The sequence below is a fragment of the Aptenodytes patagonicus genome, chromosome 7, assembly GCF_965638725.1.
Source record: "Aptenodytes patagonicus chromosome 7, bAptPat1.pri.cur, whole genome shotgun sequence".
Lineage (NCBI taxonomy): Eukaryota > Metazoa > Chordata > Aves > Sphenisciformes > Spheniscidae > Aptenodytes > Aptenodytes patagonicus.
This window is the reverse complement of record NC_134955.1, coordinates 34163808-34186998: the sequence shown is the minus strand read 5'-3', so window position 1 is coordinate 34186998 and position 23191 is coordinate 34163808. Positions and strand designations below refer to the sequence as shown.

The 23191-nt window shown below is 39.3% G+C and overlaps 1 protein-coding gene across 1 annotated transcript; it reads left to right on the top strand.

Annotated features, from left to right (window-relative positions):
- Nucleotides 1–153: 153 nt before the first annotated feature.
- SLC39A9 (solute carrier family 39 member 9) lies at nucleotides 154–22733 on the top strand. The gene is made up of 8 exons (XM_076344801.1): nucleotides 154–304; nucleotides 603–720; nucleotides 6036–6144; nucleotides 10240–10431; nucleotides 12911–12979; nucleotides 14137–14222; nucleotides 16148–16282; nucleotides 18287–22733. The coding sequence occupies exons 2-8, from the start codon at nucleotides 625–627 to the stop codon at nucleotides 18515–18517; spliced, it is 918 nt and encodes a 305-aa protein (XP_076200916.1). The 5' UTR covers nucleotides 154–304; nucleotides 603–624; the 3' UTR covers nucleotides 18518–22733.
- Nucleotides 22734–23191: the final 458 nt, after the last annotated feature.

Genomic DNA, 23191 nt, shown 5'->3' with positions numbered 1-23191 from the left:
CGCGGCCTCGCCCGCCATCTTGAAGTCGGGAAGCGCGTGGGGGCAAGGCGAGCGGGGGCGGGGCGGAACGTGCCCCGGAAGGGGAAGCGCTGGGCCGCGGAGGTGCCACTCGGGCTCTGAGGCGGCGGTGGGGGCGAGCGGGCGGTGGGGGGGCGAGGCGCGCACCGGTCCCACAGGTTCCCCGCGCCTTCTCCCCACGGACGCGGCCCGCCTCAGGCCGCCCCTCCGCGAGGAGCCGCTTCGGCGCCCGCTGTTTTCTCCCCCTGGGGGCAGCGGGGTGCAGGGGAAGGTCCCGCTGCCTCAGGTGAGGGCTGGGCCTGCCTGCCTGCCCGCCTGCCCCGGGGCCGGGCCGCTCCCTCCCTCCCTCCCTCCCCCGGCCGCGCCGGGGCTCCCTGCCCGCTCCCTGCAGCGGTGTCGGGCGGCCCCGGCGGGATAGCGGCTGCCGCACGCCGGGCCCGGAGGGGCCGCCGCTGGGGGCCGAGCCGGCCGGAGCCGCCGGGCAAGACAGACATGGCTGAAAGCCTTTCCTGGGAGCTCGGTGTCTGCACGGGTTAAGGAGTGCGGGGCGAGGTGGAAAAGTTGCTGTTGAATTTCACTTTAAGGGACCGGACAGAAAGCAGCGAAATGGATGACTTCCGCTCCATCTGCCTGCTGTCTCTGGCCATGCTGGTCGCCTGCTATGTGGCAGGGATTATCCCCTTGGCAGTTAATTTTTCCGAGGTAAGACAGCTTCGCCAAACTGCTCGTTGGTTGCTAAGGGAGAATAGCAGAATCTAGATGGAGAGATCTACCAGAAGGAGTTAGTGCTGTCCCCTTTCAAGTACGGCAGTGCTGTTAGGGGTGATGTAACTTTGCAAGATTTTTAAGGAAGTTGTGAAGGTGATATTAACTTTAATTCAAAATTGCAATGTAAAATTATGCTTATTCTACAATGTGTATAAAAGCCATTTAAGTGTCCCAAACTTGATCCGAGCATCTTGGCTACAGATGAAGCAAAGTGTCAGCATGTAGTGGAAGGGCATGATAGCAGCTAGACATAGTTGTTCTTAGAAGCTTGTGTCAGAAATCTCTGAAGTCAGAGGGTAACTCTTACTATGTGTCTAAACTTTTATTATGTCTCAAATTAGGGCTTCTAAAAACAATTCAGAGAATGTTCTCAGAAAACTTTGGTTTGGTTCACAATGTTGTTCGCAGCTTGTGCTGCTGAAAAGTTAAACTCTAGCACTTTGATTACAACACAACTTCAAGTTGTGCTTCTATCCCATGGAACTCGAGGCATTCTTTTGGAAAAATATCTTGGATACATAAGGTGTTGTTAAAGGAAAGGGAGACTTTTATGGATTGAATGAGTTTCCAAGCGGTACCGGAGTTCAGAAGTGAATGTATTTGGTGCTTCTAAGAGATGATTGTTGAGGGGATTATGATTGTTACAGTCTCTGAAAGTCTCCTAATATCCTGTGATGCCTGAGGGGTTTTTAACTTTCTAAGTGATGACTGTTGTATACAGGTGTGGTGTAATGAGAGTTTAGTTGTTATGAGGTAGTAAGAGCTCTCTTAGGAGAGGTTTCCCATTTCTACTGGGAGCAGTGCTGCTTTTGGAAAGTGAAGCTCTGGAAGGCAGATGTGACTTGTTCTTTTATCAAGTCACAGAGCTGGTTCCACCTGTCCTTTGGTCCTGTTATTACTAGGAGACTTTGGGAGCAGTAGACTCTGAACAGCATGGAAGGAAAGGCTGTTCATTTTGGTAACAGTACAATTCAGCCAAATAGATTGAAACATGAGAATATATTCTGAAGTCTTTACATAAACATTAGCATAGTTCTGTTTTGCCAGTGCTTTGTCTGATGTTTTGATGGACCTTCCCTTATATTACTTCAAGGCTGTTGCTTCCACTGTCTTGCTCTTCAAAACTCGCTTTTGCCCTGAAGTCTACAAAGGATGTTCTTGCAAATTTGCTGAGAACACTGCCTAGCATGCTAATATTGTCTCTTTTGGTATTTAATTCTGCATTTCCTCATGTATGTGCTTGATAGTTACCTGTTGTCTCTGCCTTTTATTTGGTGTTGTTTGGAGGTAGAGTTCTTGATCTGTGTTTTTGTGGCTTATTTATATAGTTGAACCAGGGGGCTCCTAAATCATTTGGGACTCCCAACAGCTGCAGGAATATAGATCTGTTGTGGATCCAAAAACATAGCATTCTGCATAAACAGTAATCACCTATTTATTAGCCTTTTGTGTGTTGCGGTATTTTGCCAACAGTACACACGTGCAATCAAGTTTATTGTGGTATCTTAAACTCTCAGAAATTCTTGATTCGGTTTTACACTTGTCTTAAATAGGATAGTTTAAGGATCCGCATGCTGTGCTGGTTTAAAAGAGGAGCTGAATCTCTCTGCCAATTATCTGCAAATACTAACTAATCCTGGAAGTGTCTAATTAGAAGTTAGAATTGTTTTGTTTAAAATGATTGCTTAGGCCTGTGCAACATGGACAATTTGAAACTGAAATGACTGTTTGGACTGTGCATTCTGTGGTTTGCAAAAAGTTTTGCAGATGGCCTTAGTGAGGGGAAAAATGCCTCCTCTCACTGGCCACTTATAGTGGTTAAAAAACAAAAATTAATGCTTTACATAACATACCCCAGATGCTTGAGAACAATAAAATTATTCATTATTGTTAATACATTTCCTCAGATGAGTTTTTTGCCGTGGAACCTATTGGTTGTGTTCTGATTTCATGCTAGTTTCTATTCTTTTAATTAGATTTGGATATTCTTGAAAGTATAAAACTCCAGCGAAGCAAGGTATGACTAAACATTGGTGGTAAAAAGGTACAGACTGAACAGGGCTTCACTTTATTTCTGTATGCATATGTACCCTTTCAGCTTAATCCTAACTTACAGTACTCTGTTGGGCTAACTTTGGGCTGGAAACAATGCTATACCAGTTCTTGAGGCTATCTCCTAAGTTGTAGCCTAAATGCAAAAAACAAAATAAAATCGAGTTCTAGCAGTTTGAATCTTTTGCTGGCGTAACAGAGGTGGGCAGTGTTGACTGGGCTGGGACTGCTTGCTGCTGAAAGTAGGTGTGAGTTTTTGCTAGGTCCAAGTAAGAGTTTCAATACCGTGCAGATTTAAACCAAGTACTGAGCTGTGGAACAGCTTGCTAATTTGAGGAATTTAAGATTTTTCCCATGCTTTTTTTTAATGCTATTTACTGTGTTGCTATTGTTTTTAACAAGTTTGCAACTGAAATGGTTTGATTTCTTGGATCAAACTAGGTGACTTTTCCCTGTCTGAGTAGGCTGCAATTATTAGATTGCTGTATTCACTGTGTCTAAATATTTTGTAGTGTAAAAGGAGATAGAAACTTCTCTTGAAACAGTAACTTGTTAGTCTGTATTATTTTCATGGATCTTTAAAATTCACAGATGCCCAAATGAAAGCAAGCAGTACTCTGTATTTGCAGTTGTAATAAAACAGTATTACTTCTGACACCTTTTTTCCCTGTGTTTATATATGTATCTAAAAGATTATAGTGCTGCAGTATAAAAATAATCTTGTTTTTCCTTGTAAGATACTATATTTTTGCAAAACGATTTTATGAACAGTGGGTGTTGAAGATTATCTTTTCATGTAGATTGCCACTGTGTAACAATTTCCCAAGTATAATTGTTATATATGCCAGGGTACAGGGCATGTTTGTGGAAACTTTACAGGTGTTTTTATCTGTTGCATATTACTATTTTAATTTTCCCCAGTAATGCTCTAATTGCTTCCTTCTGGTCACATTTGGCTTGCTTTCAGAAAGCTAGCTGTGCATTTCTCTAGAGCCTGCTATTTCTTCTGTGCAAGTGTTGCCTATTTCGGTGAGATTAAACAACTTGTGTCACTATGGTGCATGAAGGAGAACAGACGGCATAATAAGGATACTGACAAGTGTTTTCCCATTGCTCAAACACTGACCTCTTGTCTCCAGGTCCTCAGTAGTTAACATCAGTATTTCGGTAGCACCTAGACATCTCTTTGTGCATGGAAGATGATGACGGTTCTGCCACAAAATTTATGCTACACAGTTGTTACGAGGATCTAAACTCCCGTGGTTGCTACAGGCGATATGATAAGGGCTCTTACAGAAATGATGAGAAACAGTCTCTGCAAGTTGTTGTATTTTAGAGTCTATTAGATGTTTATATAACTGGGTTTTCAGTACATGGCTTTGACTTGAGGTTGTTGATGTTGTAGTCACAAGGAAGCAAAAAGTAATAGTAAACTGTTCTTACATTGGTAAAACAGAATTTAGCCAGTTTGGGAGGGGTGATAGCTCTCTAACCTTTTTGCCCAAAATTAGAATATAACTAGGAAGATAACCCTTACTAATAGTAGCAAATACAAACTCTTTGTGTGTGCGTTTTAGTCTTGGAAAAACTTGTCTAACTACACTATTTTTCTTTACTATAAAAACATTAAGTTTATGTATTTTTTGTTAAAGTTTAATTGCAAATTTGCAATACTTACCCAACAAATCTATTTTAAACCCTGTCTTTGCAGAGGCGAAAGGGGAGTGCCATGGTCTGTAATTACCTGGAGAGTGGAATATCATTTTATGTTGCCCTAAATGCCTTTACAGTCTCTAACTCCTTTTAAAATGTTACTGGAAGGCTTAGAAATGGTTGTAAAAACAATAAGCACTGTTCTGCATTTGTGCATCTCCTGATCAGATTAAAAAGAAAAAAAGACTGATATAAATTGTATATTAGCACCCTTATCAGTTTGACTGGTGCAGTTCCCTCATTCGAACTCTAATTTGAGTAAGCCTTTTAAAACTATTTTTTATAGTTCTGATTTTGGACCTATTTTTGGGATTCAGTCCCTTCTGCCATATTTTGTAGCTACCTGACATTCTGCAGGTGCTGTGATACTGTAGTTCTAAAACTTCACCTGGCACCTTTTTTCTTTTTTAGTACATGGAACACATAATCATATCTTTCAAGTACAAACAAAGTTGTTTTCTCTTAGATTACTTTTTTTATCCACAGTTTTATATTTTTAAAGAAAGTTTGTTCTTCAGTGATACCCTATTAAATAGAAGACCATTAAGGTATGGCAGTTTTAAGGACAAGCTTCTGCTCAGGAGTGGCTGTTTGTTTTAGAGACTAAAATACAGTTCATTTATCATGTAACAGTCTTACAACAGCTTAACTTCATTCCTTGTGTCTCTAAACCTGTAGATGAAAGTACAGCTCCTGCTGCTTTTTTCTCTAAAATCTTCCTTTTCTCTTTCTGTATTCCTAAAACTTTTCTTAGCCCTTTTCTGTGTTATATAAATATAGCTGACTTGGCAGCTTCTACTCATACTTCACCAATGTATTTGTATCTGTAGATGCATTTACATTATTGGTTCTCTTGTCTTTCTGTTTTTGCTTTGGTAATTTAGTTTTCTTTCTTGTATCTTCCTTTGTTATTTGGATTGGCTTTTTTTGGGAATAGGCAATTTATCTTGCACTATGCCACACCTAGCAGAGTTTTTAGGGAACTTGCATGTTTAAGTATGATTTCCAGTAGGAAGGATATATTTGAAAACAAACCCAGAATGGAGATAAAACGTAGTGTTGCAAACATGCTTCAAGATTCAGGCATTTTCAGTCTTTCTTTGTCTCTGCAGGCCATACAGTTTGAGGCCCTAGAGGGTGAATTGGACCCCAATAATCGTTAGTGCCAAATACAGCAATTCTTGCTATTTTCAAGTACACTACGTTTCACTTCTTGTCTGATGTTAACAGTCAAATGGGTCATCTTTAACTTTAATTTCCTACTTCAGTTGATTGCATCGGACACTGGCTATGTTCACTTTTCAGAAAGTTAATCATTAGCAATATAGGACTATGCAACTGGGGCTCTTGAATAAAAATCAGCAAGAGGTTTTGTGGATCACTCGCTCCCCTGCCCCCTTCCCCCTGCCCCAACCTCTGTTAATGAGGGAGAGTAAAGAAAGCATTTTCATTCTTAAAGATATTTGTTTTGTACTTGCTTGCAGGAGAGATTAAAGTTGGTGACTGTTCTGGGTGCTGGGCTGCTGTGTGGAACTGCCTTGGCTGTCATTGTGCCAGAAGGAGTACATGCACTTTATGAAGACATTTTGGAGGGTAAGAACCAAACCCATGTCTGTAGATGGCCTTGTTCCAGATAACTTAGGTCATGGTGCTGTGGTATACTGGGGGTTGTTTCTAGGGCTTTTAACACAAGATTGGCGGGAGGGTTTCACAGCAGCATGACACAAAGCCAGCATAGAATCGCAAAACTGGCACAGGCGTGATATTTTGTGTTTATGGTGATTTGACAGAGAAATGTGATCAGGCTATGGATCAGATGACTCTTGCTGAGCCATCCAGTCATTTGTGGGTCCAGGTACTGTACTGTTCATGGAACCACAGCCTTTTATGCCAGGTCGTGTGTAGTGTTCCTTATTCTGGGGAGAGTTAAAAGTTTAACTTTCACTGGAACTTCAAAGGTGGTGTAAGGATGCCTTTGGCAGAGAATGAAATTATGGACTATTTGCTGTTGCTTTTTGTAGTTTAGATCACTTCTCATTACAACACTCGCAGGAAGTGTTTTATAGATCTATACGTACTTGTCCTCATAAGAATTTCCTCCTTTGAAGCTGAAGAGCAACTTGGAATTAAGTTACCTTAATATACTTGGCTGAAAATTATGGTTACATAGGACTAATTCACAGAGTAGGAGGCATTTCTTTCTTGGGTGGTGGTGGTGTCCATTACACGTAGATGTCTGCGCATGGTTCCAAGTTCAAGCATCCAGTTCTAGTCTGCTGTTGCTGGTCTTCAAAACCTCATAGCCTCTAATGAATAGCTCAAAGCTAACAGTGATTATGTGTCTTGTAGGGCCGTGAATGTGGAACACATCTTATACCCAAAAGTCTTAGTAAACCTCGATTTGAGGTTATGACATTACTTTAAATAGTCAGAGCTCATTACCTCTGTTTGGAGTGCACTTTAAATCTTGCTTTAGCTTGGAGTCTTGTGTTATTACATTACCATTGCATGTATGAGATTTTTCCAGAATTAGAAACTTTGCTGAAAGTAAACAGCAACAATTTAGTGGTCACAAGAGAAAGGACTGTAAAGTTGAGGCTATAGAGAACTTTGCAAGTGTCTGATGTACCGTTGTTGCTAATCTGGGATTGAGGGATAATTGTAATACTCTGCTTTTCTTGTACTACCATTTTTTTCTTGTTTCTACACTGTTTTAGATTTCTTTTTAGTAATATGCTTTAACTTATCCTGTTTTAGTTTCCACTAAATTTATGTTGTTCTGCTTAGATTTAAAGTAAACAGAAGATAATATATAAAATCATCCTTTATCAAGAAGTGAAAGAACCTCTGATTATGCTTTTATGCTGTACTGTAATTTGTGCTAATGTAGGATGTCTCTAATGAGCTGTAGTTGTGGGGTTTGCTCTTCATTCAATTTTAATTCCAAGTAGACTAAATTTTTCTTGTAATGATATGGCTAGCAGTAAATACAATTGCTGTGAATGTTTGCATTTTTTTTTTTACTAAATGGGGTATACTGTTCATGTATGAAATCTACAGCCTGCTGTTTAGAGCTATATGCTGTATAACTTAAAGTTTAGTATGTGGAGAGAAAAAAGGCACTTCCCATTACTGCAGTAGGAATGTCAGAAGTATTTATGTAGGAGAAAAGAATTTGTTCTGTGAGTCAATTCAGACTCAATTCCTAATTCACAGTATTGTGACTAAAGCCAGTCTGTCATAGAGATTTCTTTTTGTATTGCAGAGAGGCAAAATTCATGGGTATTAGATTTAACTACAAAAAATATTTCTAATATTTAGGATATTCAAAGTTAAGCTTAAGATCCTGAGAACTTAACAGCTTTCAGTACTCTTTTTTTTTGCAACTTCACCCATTTATGTAATTAAACCTACAAAGGTGCCTAAGGGAACATTGAGGCATATTCATATAACTGGAAAAAAAAAAGAGAGGGAGAGAGAGGTGTTGTGTGTTTGTCCAGTTCCAAGTGTAATTTAACTCAGACTGGTTTGTTATCAAAACAGGTGTTTGTCATTGATTCAAAAGTCATTCACTATTACTTCTGTATTTTCCCACAGGCCACAGAATAAATAACTTCTAAATTTTGACCTTGTAGGCTGAGAGGAAATAGTGTATCATGATTTAGATTATTATTTGATCATAAACCTATGTATGTGTATAGTGAAACCTTGATTTGAGTATTACCAGCAAATAAATTCCTTTGGCTATTTCAGCCCTTTGTTTTAACTGGTTGAACTGCGTAACTGCTGTCAGAAAGATTGCCCTGAGTTACCCACTATGTTTTATGGCTTGAAATGATCTGAAGCAAAGTTAACTTTTTAATATACGTGGCAACAATTATGTGGTCTAAAATAATTGATCAATCTTGTTCAGCAAAGATACGTTTGTGAAGTCTTTCAAGGACTACCAAGCCTATTCTGATGTGCTTTGTCTCGAGTAATGACATTGTGCCAACATTTTGTACAATGGGATGGATGTACAATTGTGTCTTATCCAAGAAGATGCATGAATACTCCAGCAAGAAGATGACTTGCTAAATTAAGTCAAGTTTTTTGCTGTTAATGTCTAAAACTTCTGAAGAGTAGTTGCCAACCAAAAGACCTCTCCAAAATTACAGAAGTTTTACTTTTGTCACTTAAGCCACAGATGTTGGGAAAGCTCTAATGTATGCTGTGCTCCATTTTGTTTGTTGCCTTTTTTTTTAAATAAAGTTAGGTGCATGAAAGTTGCACTGTCACTCACTTTAAAGTTCACTCTAGATTTTTTTTTTAGAAATGCAAAGTTGAAACAGGAGAGAGATTCTGTGTTGAATTGTAATTACTATAATCAATTCAGACATGAATATCCTTGTCTTTATTCAAGCAGAACAATTCAGCTGTTCTGAAGTCAAAAAGCTTTCCAATGCTGAATGATGACTCCTCCAAAAGCCTTGTCTGTTCTCATACGGAGAAAACATTGCTTGCTGTTAGACCAAATAAACAATCTAGTTAATATCCTAGTTTCTTTTAAGTGCTGTACACTAATCCTGGTAGTCATCTTACCATTAAATGTGATAAAAAATAAATTAAAATCATAACATTGTTTCTAGTAAAGATTGTTTAGAATTTCTGATGGAAACTTTTTGCTTCATCAGTGTTGTTCATTGATGAATTCAGAGTGAGACTGATGTAATTTCTGTTTAAATTGGTGGGAATTTTGTGTGTTGTGAGTATTTGCTTGTCATAAAGATCACACATGCTGGGCAAATGGCAACCTGTAAAAGTTGGTGAAGTTATATTACGTCTCTGCTTTCTAAAAGTCATTGTAGATAGAGACATTCGTAACTTACTAACCTATGAAATATTTGAAAATGTTTTTAAATTATGAACTGTGCACCAAATAAAGCATTTTATACCATAGAAACTTAACTAAAAACCTGTCCAGCCGTTGTCTTTCCCCGTCTTAGATTTTAGAGTCATTCTGAGCTCACCTAATTTCAGGGTAGCTCAGTGAGACAAAGTAAATGTCTTGGGGTGGACATGGAATTAAAGCTTGCGTAGGGAAAGGAAACAACCACACAACATTCAACCCCAGGGCTTGGACTTTGGGTTTCTATGATGGTACTGACATTTCTAGGACACTGTGCTCACTTAACTGTTGTTCTAGTCCGTATCAATGGAGTGTATCAATCCTAACTTGTTTAACTAGAGACTGATGCTTTGAGATACAAAGTTCATCTTCTTCGAGACTGCATTAGATCTCTTAGTCGATGGAACCTATTTTATCTGTATTTTCTCATTTAAATGAAGATTATGACTTAACCGCTTGACAGTATCTCTGAATACTGACAAAACTGGCAACTTCAATTAAAAAAGGAATTATTAGCAATTTTCGTCAATCAGTTTGTATTTAAAATGCAGCATTTAAACAAAGTAGCCTGGCTTATCAAGTATTAATGCTTTCTTTGCTTTTCCATGCTGAAAATGTATGGGGAGAGGCCAACCAGACAAATGTGTGCTTCCCTAAGTAAAATGGTCTAAGACTGACCTTAAATGAGGACTTGTGTATTGTCCAAGAAAGCGTGAGGAACGCTTTCAGCAAAGGAGGAGAAAAGCGACCGTGCCATGTTTAGTCCCCTGTCTCCTAATCTGTTTGCTTGCCTGCTACAGGGAAGCATCACCCGGCGAGCGAGATGCAGCATGTGATTGAGTCTGAGAAGGTAGCGGAAATCCCGGTTGTACATGAGTATGGCCATGACCATTCCAGGTTGCATGCCTACATTGGTGTATCCCTTGTCCTCGGCTTTGTCTTCATGCTGTTGGTGGACCAGATAGGCAGCTCTCATATGCACTCTACAGATGGTAAGTAAAGATTCACTTCAATTAGACTTGCTAATTAGTCTTAATTACAAGTTGTAATTTTTTTGAATGCTACTGGGATTTAATTTGGCTAGTCATGTCTAGAGTTTCAGTAGGTGCTTTACAAACATAAAGCAAGGTCTGTGTGAAATGTTTGTGGTGGAAATCTATCCTGGAGTTCAGCATAATTTGGGAGCTTGCTTCACTAACATGAAATAACTGTACGAGCACGTATGGTGTGGGGGTGGAGGGTGACTTGAAACTTGAGTTATTGTCTGTTTTACAGTATCACCCATAGGGGATTTCTTTGGCTTTCCAAAAAACTTCAGGTTAGTCTTATCTTTGTTTGTTTTTCCTACTTAATTGTCATAAATGTAGGTAAAATTTGCAAAGAACAAAAAGTATCTTAGGACTGCAGAAATGACTAGAGGTAAGCTCTGGTCCTTTACTGTAACTGCAGTAACAGTAAGTTACTGGACTCCCACGCTAGTCTAGAGTCTCACTTACTTCAAAACATGTCCTGCTTAGTCCAAAGACTTCTCAGCTTCATTGCAAGACTCTCAAAATGCCTACAGTTCCCTTTGTTTCCTGCCTGTGGCTTCATGCTCAGACTGTAGCTTGAAATGCACCAAAGTTGTTTTGTCATCTGAAAAGGTATTTTATTGCCTTTGGCTGCTCATTTTGTCACACATAATCTCCTCTGGTGGAATTTGGCCCTCAAAAATTAAGGAATTGATCTTGAAGGAAAAGTAAAACACACATGCAAAGGAGGTGGGATATGTTTTGGTTGGATCCTTGGCAGTTCACAGTGCAGCTGCACAAATGCTTGTATGAGGTTAGTGTGGTGGGACAGATGGGAGGCCAGTGCAGGGGCTGTGTCACTTTTGTGTTCCTGGAGAAGCATAAATGGAGCCACAGCCATGGCTAGCTGATTTTCAGAGCTTTTCAAAGGAAATAGTGGCAGTGAGGATGACAAGGGGACGGAGGTGAGCAACTGCCAGGAGAATCCTTGGTTTGTAGAGGTTATAACCCTTTCCTATGTCTCTGATCAGAGCAAATACCAGGAGAAAATTGACTATGATCTGTGTTAGAGATACACAGTATGGAATAGGATATTATGTAAAGTTTTATCTAGTCTGTACCTCTGTCACAGGAAATGTAGTAGTGTTTTTGTAATGTTCTTTAAAGCTACCGAAGAAAAACATTTTTCTCATTTGAACCAATGTCTGGTAGTTTTGTTATCTCCCAAGTGGCTAGACTTTACTTTGTCTAAACTAGACAAATTATGTAGGCCAGAATGGAGGTATGAAATCAAATGTGAACTCTCTTTGTGTTTAGTTCTAGTGAATCCAAACCAAATTTAAAGGAAATGTCCTTTGTGAATATCTCCTCCTATTTGACATGAGTATACCGTCGCAGTCATCCAAATGCAGCTTATGCAATTAATTGCTCAAATAGGCTCCCCTTGAGTCAGGAGACTAATCTGACCGAAGAGAATACATAAGTTTTTAGCCTGCTTACTTCCCTGATCTGACTCACTGGGCAACTACATGGGTGCCTGGGCATGAAGGGAGAGACTGGAGGGCGGGGAGACAGACAGGAGGAAAGGAACAGGACTGGACTTTCTGTTTTGGCAGCAGTGCAGATGTTAAAGTAGCTGTGTAAGTGTGCTTGCAGTCAGCTTATTGACCACTGTCATAATTAAATAACGGCTGTTCAACTGTTTGGAATTAAACAGTTGAATAGTAAGTCCTACACAAGTATAGAAGCATCTTATCTGCCCTGTTCCTTGCAGTGATTCTTTGTAACAGTTTCACTGCTGATTGCGTAGTGGTGGATGTTGCCCTGTTGTTCTGTATACTGAGCTAACCTGCAAATGTCCTCATAGTAGTTGTCAAACAATTGCAGTCAAAACACTGGATCTCAAGCAGCACTGGCTGCATTTCTCCTCTGTGGTGTATAATGTTGGAGGGAAATCTTTGCAACTGCTGCCATGACAAGTAGAATTTATTGCTTACTAGGAATTGCCAGAGAATCAGTGCAACAGAGACTGCCCCAGACTGTCACCTGAAGGAAGATGCCAACATGGGGCTATGTGAGGAAGAATCATCCTGACTCTTGGAGCAGTTCTGGATCCTGAGGATGCAAAACTAGCTTTTCTTCCCCTTGGTAGCACAGAATTTTAACACTTGTTTCAGGAGGTTAAGAAAAACCGCTGCTTCTGCCTATATCAATGATCCTGTAAATTGCAAAGAATTGTCTATGATTCTGTCACTTGTTGACAGACCTTCAGGTGATTTGAAGGTGTTAGGTATCAGACTATTTTACAGTAAATCTAATGCAGAAGTACAAAAGCTGATAGTTTTGAATATAACTGCCTAAGCAGCTGGTAGAGACATGTGCAGTGATACTTACAATTTTTCTTCCAGCATAATTTATGTATTTGTTCTCTTTATCCTAACTTTCCTCATGACCGTTTCAGATCCAGAAGCTGCAAGATCAGGCAACTCCAAAATCACCACGACGCTGGGACTAGTAGTCCATGCTGCAGGTAATGTGGGATCTATTGTTAGCGCTTGGCAAGGACTTCCATTGCTGTGTGGGTCATCTTTAGATGTGATAGAGACACTTGGGTTTTGTTTTTGAAGGTGGCTTTTTATACCAAAAAAAAAAAAAGGGCAGGGAGAACTAAGGATCTTCCCCAAAACTTACTGGGAAACAGTGCTCAGAATGTTTCATGGAGTTTTATTTGGGTACAGTATTTTCACTCTTTTATTTTTCCCATATGAAAAGTTGTGTGATGCTCACTCGCTGCCACTTCAATTCCTTTGCTGGCTGCTTTAGCTGCTAAATTTCAATACATGCTAACACATTTGATAAGTAGTATGAAACACCTTTGGGTTTGCTTGTCAGTTGAGCTGTGTTTTTTTTAAATATTAAGTTTAAAAGAAGAATATCTTGTGGAAAAAAGGACATTACAGGGTGGAGCGCAAAGATTTGACTGAAACACATTTGGGCTGACTTGCGAGGGCTGAAAAAGTTATCGCATGTGTTGCAGTCAACCCATGTTCATGTTGTAATTCTTCACTATATATGTGTAGTATAAATATGATGCTTTTTAATCTCTCCTACTGAAAGTTATTGTCTAGATAAGTCATAAGATGTTAATGAAAAAGATATTTCTTCACTAAACGAAGTGTCTATATATTAAGGATTAATACAGTATCCATTTCCTATTTCATTTAGACAATATATTTATGTTAAATTGAAAAAAATAGTGTTTACAACAGTATTTCTATTTGGACATTCATTTAAAGGGTAATAATTAAAATTCTTTTAATGCGTAGACTCTAAAGCAGATTTTTTAATTTAGACAGGAAGCCACTTCTACTACAGAAGACTAAAATAACTAAACTTGTTACCTGGTTCTCATTTGTCGGAATGTGTCAATACGGAATAGATTCTCAGTATGGTTTTTATGGTCTTGGGAAATATAAGACAGCTCCTGTTGAGGGTTGTCTGAAATCCTGAAATTGTGGTGGCTTAAGAAACAAAGAGGAGTGAATCGTGTTGGGTTGGTATTGTTAATGGCATTTTGAGTAACAGGACTTCTCAAATCAACATGTTTTGTACTGTCAGCCATTGAGAGAATGGGAAAGCTGAAACTGATGTGGAGGAATAATACATGAATTTGCACTCCTGTTTCAGCTGATGGTGTTGCATTGGGTGCAGCAGCTTCTACTTCTCAGACTAGTGTCCAGTTGATAGTGTTTGTTGCGATTATGTTGCACAAGGTAAGTCATCATCCAAAAAATCTTATTTGTTCTTTAAAAGACTGTTAAACCATACAGAAATTACTAAAGATCTTAAGTTTCCTTAGTGATGTAATCTGGAAATGTATACCACCATTGAAATGAACAGGTTAGTAGTACAGCTTCAAGGACCAAAAGGCACTGGTATGATGTATGACAGAATAGCAAATGGTGGATGCTAAGTCAGAATGGGGTATGAATGAGAGAGTTCTGACTGCCTACCCTGGTTGCAATGGTTGGGAAAAGTCTCCCAAAAGTAGGGAGAGAAGAATAGCTCACGAAGAAATGTGGCAGCTTCACACTGACTTTTTCTGAAGCTAGTGTGGTGGTGTGTTTTTTTTTTTTAAAAAACAACAAAACCCCCCCCAAGATTCGTACTGCTGTAAGAGGTGTATTCAGAGAAGTTCTAGAGGGTGAAGCACAGAAGTATATGCTAGTGTATTCAAGGAAGAAAAGCAGTTTTATGTGGATTGCAACAGCTTTTTGGTTCTGTGATGTTCTTAAGAAAATGGGAAGGATGTTTGTTATAAAGGGTTTTAGTGTCTTTTGAAACCATGTAATATCAGAGTACTAAATTACAACTTCTGGTTACCTCTGTTATTGTAGTAGCTTCAACATATGCCATTTTTGCAGGAAAAAAATTTAAACGTTTTTCTCATGGTAACAAACAAACAATGGCTCTTGAAGATGGGAAGATCTTTTTTCCTTAATGTTTATGCAAAGATATCTATTAGCTATATAGGTTCTAAACATATGCGTGCAGATGCTTGTTTGACTTATGGTAGCACATGTTTATAGTAGTCATACAGTCATCCAAAATCTTGCTTGCATAATTGCATGTTCAAAATGTTAGGAAATCCACATCTAGTATGTCTTTTCTTCACTATTCATAGAATAAACTGTGGTTTACATAATGCTCTTCAAAGGTGGCAATGTCACATCTTGCTGTGAAGCTTAGTTTATGGCTATTGCCAAGTGAAACTTGCTTTTATTGTTCTTAATGTTCAAATTAACTGACTTCTGAAATTGTACAATTTTAGAAGAGAAAAATTTCTCCTATGAAGGATTATCAAGGAATATTTGGTATTGAAAGAGAAATTTATTTCTTCTCTGGTGTCTTTTTATTTTTCTAGTCTTCTGATCCTGATTGACGCTTTTGTCTTTCTTGGGTTTTTTCCTTCATTCATGGTTTCTTTCTAGGTTTTAAAAAAAAAAAAGATTCTGTTTATAAAAAATGCTCAATATATTTTAGTTTGTCTTATCTCAAAAATGTCAGGGTGGACTGCTATTGTCTTTATGCGAGCAAAAATATAGTAAAATCCCTGAGTAGTAGGACAGCTATGCCTTGTAGATAAGAAACTGGATGCCAGTAGAGGGAGAAGAAGGAAGTATTTGTTTGCTCCCCAGTGGGAACAGAAATGAAACTGAATGATGGACTAGTCAAAAGAACTCTTAAGTCTTTGTTCATGTGGAGGCTGACAGTTATTTATGTTTGGGAATTTTTCCCCCCTCCATGTTAACTGTAGAATTTTTCTATTGTAGATAAAGAAACTGTCCATCTAAGCATACATAGTAGTATCAGGATGAAAAAAGAAATTACGTGAGTTTATGGTGACTTAGGGATTATAGCAATGACTCAAGTCAGAGTGATCATTTTAGTATTTATAATGACTACACAAATACGTGTACTCTGATAGCCAGAAGATGGGTTTCCATTAGGTACTGTTATTAAGGTAGGGCAGTCTGCAGAATTCTATTGATTTGGGTTAACTGCAACATACTAGTGTTCTCCCTGAATTTCTTCCAGTTCAGTGAATTTCAATGTAATAAGTCGTATTTCAACTTTATCTCAGATTTCAGGGGATTTTAGAAGGTATTGTATTACCAGTGAATATTGTTTTTTGCAGGCACCAGCTGCCTTTGGCCTGGTTTCCTTCCTGATGCATGCTGGGCTGGAACGGAATCGAATTAGAAAGCACTTGCTGGTCTTTGCGTTAGCAGCACCTGTTATGTCGATGGTGACATACTTAGGGCTAAGCAAGGTAGGTCTGTGATTTTTGTTCTGCCCAAAATGTAGCTTAGTGGTGGAGTTTGGGGAAAGGAAGACCGTATGAGTTTCATAGAACATAATTCCAAACTGCCTGAAAAATTTAGCAGAATGAAGATTTAAAAAAAAAAAAGTGGACAAAAAGGTAGCAATATGAATGTGTGAAACGCAAAAATAACCCATGCTTTCCATCAGAACCAGTGGTATAACTCCTCTATAGAGTTTTGTATAGCTTTTGTTAGGAGGCTGACTTCTGTCTTTTCTCCTTTCTACTGCTTCTTGCTGAGAACTTAACAATTTACTCATGTACCAGATTTTATCTGATGACTATATAACTGAGTAATTTTCAGTGTTGCTGCATGCGTTCTTATTTGAATATGCAGGTAGAAAATAATCTTTGCTAGTTTCTTCCACCATCCCAGAATTGGTCGTATATGTTCAAAGTCTTTTTCACGCTGTGTCAGAAGTTGAATCCTCAGCTAGAACAGCCTTTTTGCCTCATACTCCTGAAAGTGTAGTCGTGTCTTGGCTCTATACAACAAATTTTTAAACTGAAAGAGGGTAGATTTAGATTGGCTATAAGGAAGACCTTTTTTTACAATGAGGATGGTGAGGCACTGGAACAGGTTGCCCAGAGAAGTTGTGGATGCCCCATCCCTGGAAGCGTTCGAGGCCAGGCTGGATGGGGCTTTGAGCAACCTGGTCTAGTGGAAGGTGTCTCTGCCCATGGCAGGGGGGGTTGGAACTAGATGATCTTTAAGGTCCTTTCCAACCTAAACCATTCTATGATTCTACGAAATGGGCCACTGCACGTGAGTTTTTCATCTGTGTCCAAATTAAATGTTTCTGCTTCTCATAGCGCTTCCTGTGACACTCCTGTATTTCTAACTGCTGTGGGCCAGGCTGTTGACACACTATGGTGTTGTGTCGTAAAGAATCTAACGTGATCTCATGAAAATCTTTCATGCCTTGAATTAGTAAATCGTCTGGGCTAATCCCTTTACTTGCCAGAGAGGAGTTATATTTGATATTGCAGACAGCAGGAAGGGTTGGGTTTGTAAATAGAAATGAGAATGCCGTTTGAGCATTCTTTCAATGTAGGCTTACTAAGAGTTGGTTTTGCATTTTGCACTTCAGAAAGAACGGAGAATTGATAAGGCATAAGGGCTGTCACAGTTGTTGTATAGTTCCAGAGCAGAAGATACACCTCTGCTCTTTGGAAAAATAACCTGAGAGTACACCAGAGAACTACCATCACACTTGAGTTGGAAATTGTTCGAGAAGCATTTTGAAACTGATATGAGTGGGTTTGCATTTCATTACATTTAATGATGTATAGCATGATCTTAACCCTAGTATGAATGTGAAGAGGTGCTCAGTTTTGATCCAGAAGATGCATTTCTTAATGAAGCTTGCATGGAAATTTTGGAAAAGTTTTGGGTGTTTCCTTGTACATACAAATGAAATATTGAAAGAGTGATGATTTGGGACTTAAAGCTAGCAAATCTTGCTCTGACCATCAGGGGACCAGATATTTAAAGGCTAACATCTCATTTGAACTCTTTGTTTAGAAAAAGGAAAAAAAAAAGTCAGTCTTGAGCGTCCTTCCTAAAATTTGTGGCTTTGCAATCTGAATTTTATTTTTTTGAAGCACACTTTGTCATTTTGACACTTTGTATGTTGCTGTGAGGTGGTCAGACAAGATGCTTCTGCACAGACTGTGACTTTTTTCTTCTGTAAGGGTTCCTAGAAGTCTGAAGTGAACTAATTAGGATGAGAGGTGTCTTTCTGCCCCCTGCATCAACTTTAGAATGCCAGTTGCCGCACGTAAGGTGCGAGACACAAAACAACACAGTAAACTGTTGTCATTGTGAGAGAATGAGAGTTGATAGAAATCCTACTGTGTCTGGACACTTAGAGATTTTTTTTTTATTATTGATTGAAGAACTGCTTATCCTCATGTTTTTTTTGCTCTTTCTGTTTTTTTTTCCCATTTCAGAGTAGCAAAGAAGCCCTTTCGGAAGTCAATGCCACCGGAGTTGCTATGCTGTTTTCTGCTGGGACTTTTCTTTACGTTGCCACAGTTCATGTCCTCCCAGAAGTAGGAGGAATTGCTCATAGCCACAAACCTGAATCAACTGGAGGAAAAGGACTCAGTCGTCTGGAGGTGGCAGCCCTAGTATTAGGATGCCTTATTCCTCTAGTTTTGTCCATTGGACACCATCACTAAACGCTCGAATTTCACCGTTCTCCTCAATCTGACATGAGCAGTAAATGTCGACTGCTCCCTTTATCTTTGTCTCTTACCTGTCATCCATCCCATCCACTTCATGGAGTTCAGAGGGAACGTTGATTGCGAAATGAGGAATACTGGGAAAGTTTTTAGTGTAGCAAAATGTACTTTGGCAGTCGGACATAAATTCTGTGTAACTTTCTTTTCTGAAGACATTTGCTATTTTAATTGTTACTTCTGGCCCTATTCTCAGGGAAGATGGAATTTGGAGTTTAAGAAGGGTGAGCGGGGAAGAACATAGCGACTCATCGTGAAATCACAATCACCAAAGTATCCTGCGATTCAGCTTTCACAGCTGAGAGCAAAAACGAAGGATGGCTGCCTTGTGAGAGGTTGAAGTCTTACTAATGAAGAAGGGGGCTCTCCCCCGTTGGTTCTATGTTGTCCTGACAACGCAACTGGTCCTTGTAATGTTTTGTCACTAATTGTATTGCAAAAATGGGCTACACTTGGAATTCTGGACAACACTGCTATTGTCACGGAAGTGTCACTGATAGGAAAGAAATGATGTAGACAAAGTGTAGGATTAGAGTAGGAAATCAGCTGGTTAATAAAGTGCAAATGAATTTTGCAGTGTATTCCATTATTTGAGACAAAGGATAGAAGCAAGGAGAATATTGTTTTGGTTGTTTATGCAATTGGTAATAAATTTTTAAAAGGCACTATTTCTTGGGAGATGGTCTTCTGCCAAGTCAGTAAAGCGTAGGCACCAAAAATGTTAGCAGGGTACTGCGCTTACACTATTGCTACTGTTGAGAGAGATATCCATAGTGTCCTTTGAAATCGAGCTGGGCTCTGGTTCTGGGCTCTGAGGAGTAGAAATCTGATGGAGACAGCTGTTGAGAACCCAGAGAACTTTACTAGCTCATTTTCAAAAGTGAACTGCTGAAATTAGTGGAGGTGTGTGGGGTTTTTTTTAATTAAATAAAAGCTATTAAGGCTAATAAAACAGATGTTTAGTTAAATATTTATGCTGCAGATAGAGTACAAAGTGTTTCTAAAGCAGTTCTAAACAAAAAACCCCAACAAACACAAAAAACAAAAGTGGTGGGTTCCCAGCGGACCTGTTAGGCATTTTGCTTTTCCCTTGGGAATTGTGCATTCGCCTCTTACTGATAAGCATTAGTTTTGGTGAATCTACTGGAGGACTTACTGCCAACTGCTGATGCCTCTCACTGTGGAAGAGTGATAAAAGATCCCTCCCTTTCCAAGGCACAGCCTTCTTTTGTCAGGCACCATTTTTCTTATGCAAAATATATTATACTCTAATAACTGTAGTGCATTGAAAAGTCAGGAATGCTTGACATGCACAGACTCAACATAAAATTCTTTCTTTAGGGGAAAACTTTTTAATGCCGTACCCTTTTTAAGCTATACTTTGTCTGCACTTTTTAAAGATAACATTGCCAAATACATTTCTTTTGATTTTTTTTTTGTTTGAAACGGATTTTCAGGGCTCGAAATATCTTCTTAACTGAAGTGCTTCTTGTTTCCATTTGAATGACTGTGTCTGGTTTTCATGGCATTTATTACTTATACTACACAGGCCATTGTGCCTCTTAACTTCTTTACATTTTTGTCATTATCCTGTTTGTCTACTAGTTCAATAACGGGTATGGCCTGTCTCTTGGACTAGTGATTGCTTTATCTGTTGGCTTTGTAACAACACAGGTGTATCCCAGGATTGAACCTAGTATTGATCCCCAGGAGTGCTTGTTCATGTGTGTGTTTTACTGTAGAAAACCAGTGCACAATTATTAGAAACCATCTTTTCCCACAAGACAGTATTTTTAGACAGAATTAGTGTATCAGGCCTAAACAAGCATTTTTGACATTAGACCTTCAAAAATTAATTCTGTTCTGAAAAGCTGCTGCAAAATTAGTGACATGGATGAGAGCTTCTCCTGCACATTCTTAAACTTTTTTTTACAATGTACATATGCAACTAGTAAGTTACCTGTTTAAAAAGTTCAGTGACAGAGGTTACCCACACATGCGAATGATACACAGGGATGTTTACACCAGAGCTCCCAGTGTTCTTCCTGATTGCCCCCTAATTACCTTCTTCCTTGATAATCTCACTATTTTACCTTGCTTAATCTTTCCACATACATGAACTGTTTCCGAAAGTTCCGAGAGTTTGCAAGATCTGCAGCAGAAGCAGGAGATAGCTTAGTGCAGCATCGGTTGCTTACATTTTGTAAAACGGTAGGTTTTTTTTCTTTAAGCTATCATCTGTCATTTGCGCGTGCACCCCACCTCCCTAGTTAAGCTGGCACCCTGACTGTGTTCCACTTCAGCCTCATTTTGTGCGTATAACAATTACAGCGGTTTAGGGAGGTGTGTAGGTAAGGTCCCATTTCACGCGTTTTGTTCCAGTGTTGGAGCATGTGGATAGTACCTTCTTCTATGGATGAGTGTGTATTGATGAGGATGTGACAGCCAGCCTTTTCACTGCTGACATAATCTCTGGCGTATTAATCATAAGAGGTGCCACTGCTGAGAGGTCTTGTCGTCTTTCTTTTCTCCTATCCCTCAGATCATGTTTCCAGTTCCTGGGGCAGCCACCAGAAATGTTAATACTCAGTTTAATGATTCCTGAACTACAGAGGCCAAGTTATAGCAGCAGGTGAGGGATTTTAAATTAAAAATTGGCAAGTTAAAATTAGCACAAAAATTCTGATAACATGTACTTTTCAATTTGGCACTCGATTAAGTGATAGAAGATTTGTGATTTTTTTTTTCTCCTACCCATTTAGAAGTAGCAACAGCATTTGCTTTTGGCTGCCTCTGTTATCTCTGTGTTGAACTATTATTTTCAATTCTGTAGCTGAAACTGCAGTGACTAAAGAAGCTTTTGGTTATGTGATAAGGAGAATATAAAACTTTAAATGATCAAACCTTTCCAAATTGTTAGTTCCACATGGAGGATTATTTTCTTGAGGCAGAGTATTTTAATGAGTTAAATAAAACGGTCCATCTTATAATATCCCCTTTTTTTACCTATCTCCCCATCTGTCACAGTAAATCCAAGCACTGCATGTAGTCAGAGCCATCTGGTATCATTTTCTACTCCTCAGGGGACCTTGGTGTAAACAAATTCCTCTTACTCTCTCTGTAATAGCCATCTCTGCCTGTGTTTTCTGCTGTGAGGTAGGTGGCAGCAGGTCTAGCAGGTAATGCTTTAACGAAGTGCTAGGCATGTCCCCCTTTCCTTCTGTAAATCCTTCTAGGAAATCGATAATCTTCTCATTAGCTGTTTTTTTTCAGTTAATGATTTCTTAATTGGTGATAGGAATTGGACTAAAGCTGTTTCCGTTGATCCCAGTGTGTTCAGGTACTTTCCCTACTGTTCTAATTATTTTATTGTTCCTTACATAAAGAAGGGAAATATTTCTTTTATCAGCACTTGATGACAGATGCAGAAGCTGCATTGATATTAACTTAAGTGAGGATGGCAGAGCTGTCACACCAGGATAGGAATTTTTGATAGTTGCAGCATGTCAGATGGCTGGGTGTTAAACACGGAAACCCACTGTTGACTTCAAAGAACCATTTCCAGGTGGATTGTGTAAAAGGCTAATGTTATCCAAGAGATGCAGGAAAACTACTGCGTTTATTCAGGAACCAGGTCAGAGTCTTCAAGGAGCTTTTGACAGTAGCAGATGTGTCCGTGTGGTATCGGCTCTATGCAGAATGAGAGAGAGATACTGTGGAAAAATGTTGCTGCTGCTCCCTTCCTGTTCTGTGCTGGGACTTGGTAAGAGGAGGAGGGAAGTGTATTTGTATTCTTTTGGGGGTGGAAGGAGGAGGAGTGGTTGTGGCATGATGGGAAAGTTTATGATGAATTTCAGATTCCTGTTCACCTCAAACTTCTTTTAAAAATAAAATCTTTTTTTTTTTTTTCCTATTGTCCTTTTATTACATCTCTTAGCAGCCTGGGCTTTCCAGGGAAAAACATTGCGTGGTCATTGCTGTTTACCTGACTCCATGTATGGAACTGTAATTTTAATGTCTCTTTCCAAACCATTTGTACACAAAATCATTCCATGAATGGCTGCCTTATAATTTTTCCACTTTAATTGTGAATGGTTAAAATAATGTTGCCGTTTTCAATTTGTTTTATTATATTAAATTTTTACTAGGTGCAGTGCTTTGGAGTTGGCTTGTCATTTACTGCATGGGGTTTTGTGACAGCTCCGACAGAGAAATGACAGTCTTAAATGGGATGCAAGTGGTGCAGACAGTACGTTTTCTTTTTATATAAGTGTGTTTGCTGCTTTTCATAATGTCTGAGCACCTCCCGGAAACCTGAAGTGTGAAACTGCATGTGGGGAGGCAGTCTAGCAGGTTGATTTGGACATGGGTATGAATGGGTTTAGAGGTATAAATACAGAAAGGATTTGACAGCTCTGCTTGAGAGGGGCATTTGATAACTTCTGTCTCCCGCAGAGTGTTTAGGAGTTGGCATTGGAAGCTCTCTCTTCCCCCACCCCGCCCCCAAGGAAATCTCTGATGCTTACAAGGCAGAGACCTTTTTGGAGGGCCATAAGGAGATAGTTGGCTCAAGATTGCTCCAGGCCACTGTTAAACGGCTGGAGGACACGCTGG

Bases quoted from the DNA above. Each gene is read 5' to 3' on its own strand.
- SLC39A9 (XM_076344801.1), top strand. From the start codon at position 625: ATGGATGACTTCCGCTCCATCTGCCTGCTGTCTCTGGCCATGCTGGTC. The intron at 6,145-10,239 runs GTAAGAACCAAA...TGCCTGCTACAG, and splicing joins TTATGAAGACATTTTGGAGG to GGAAGCATCACCCGGCGAGC. The intron at 10,432-12,910 runs GTAAGTAAAGAT...TGACCGTTTCAG, and splicing joins TCATATGCACTCTACAGATG to ATCCAGAAGCTGCAAGATCA.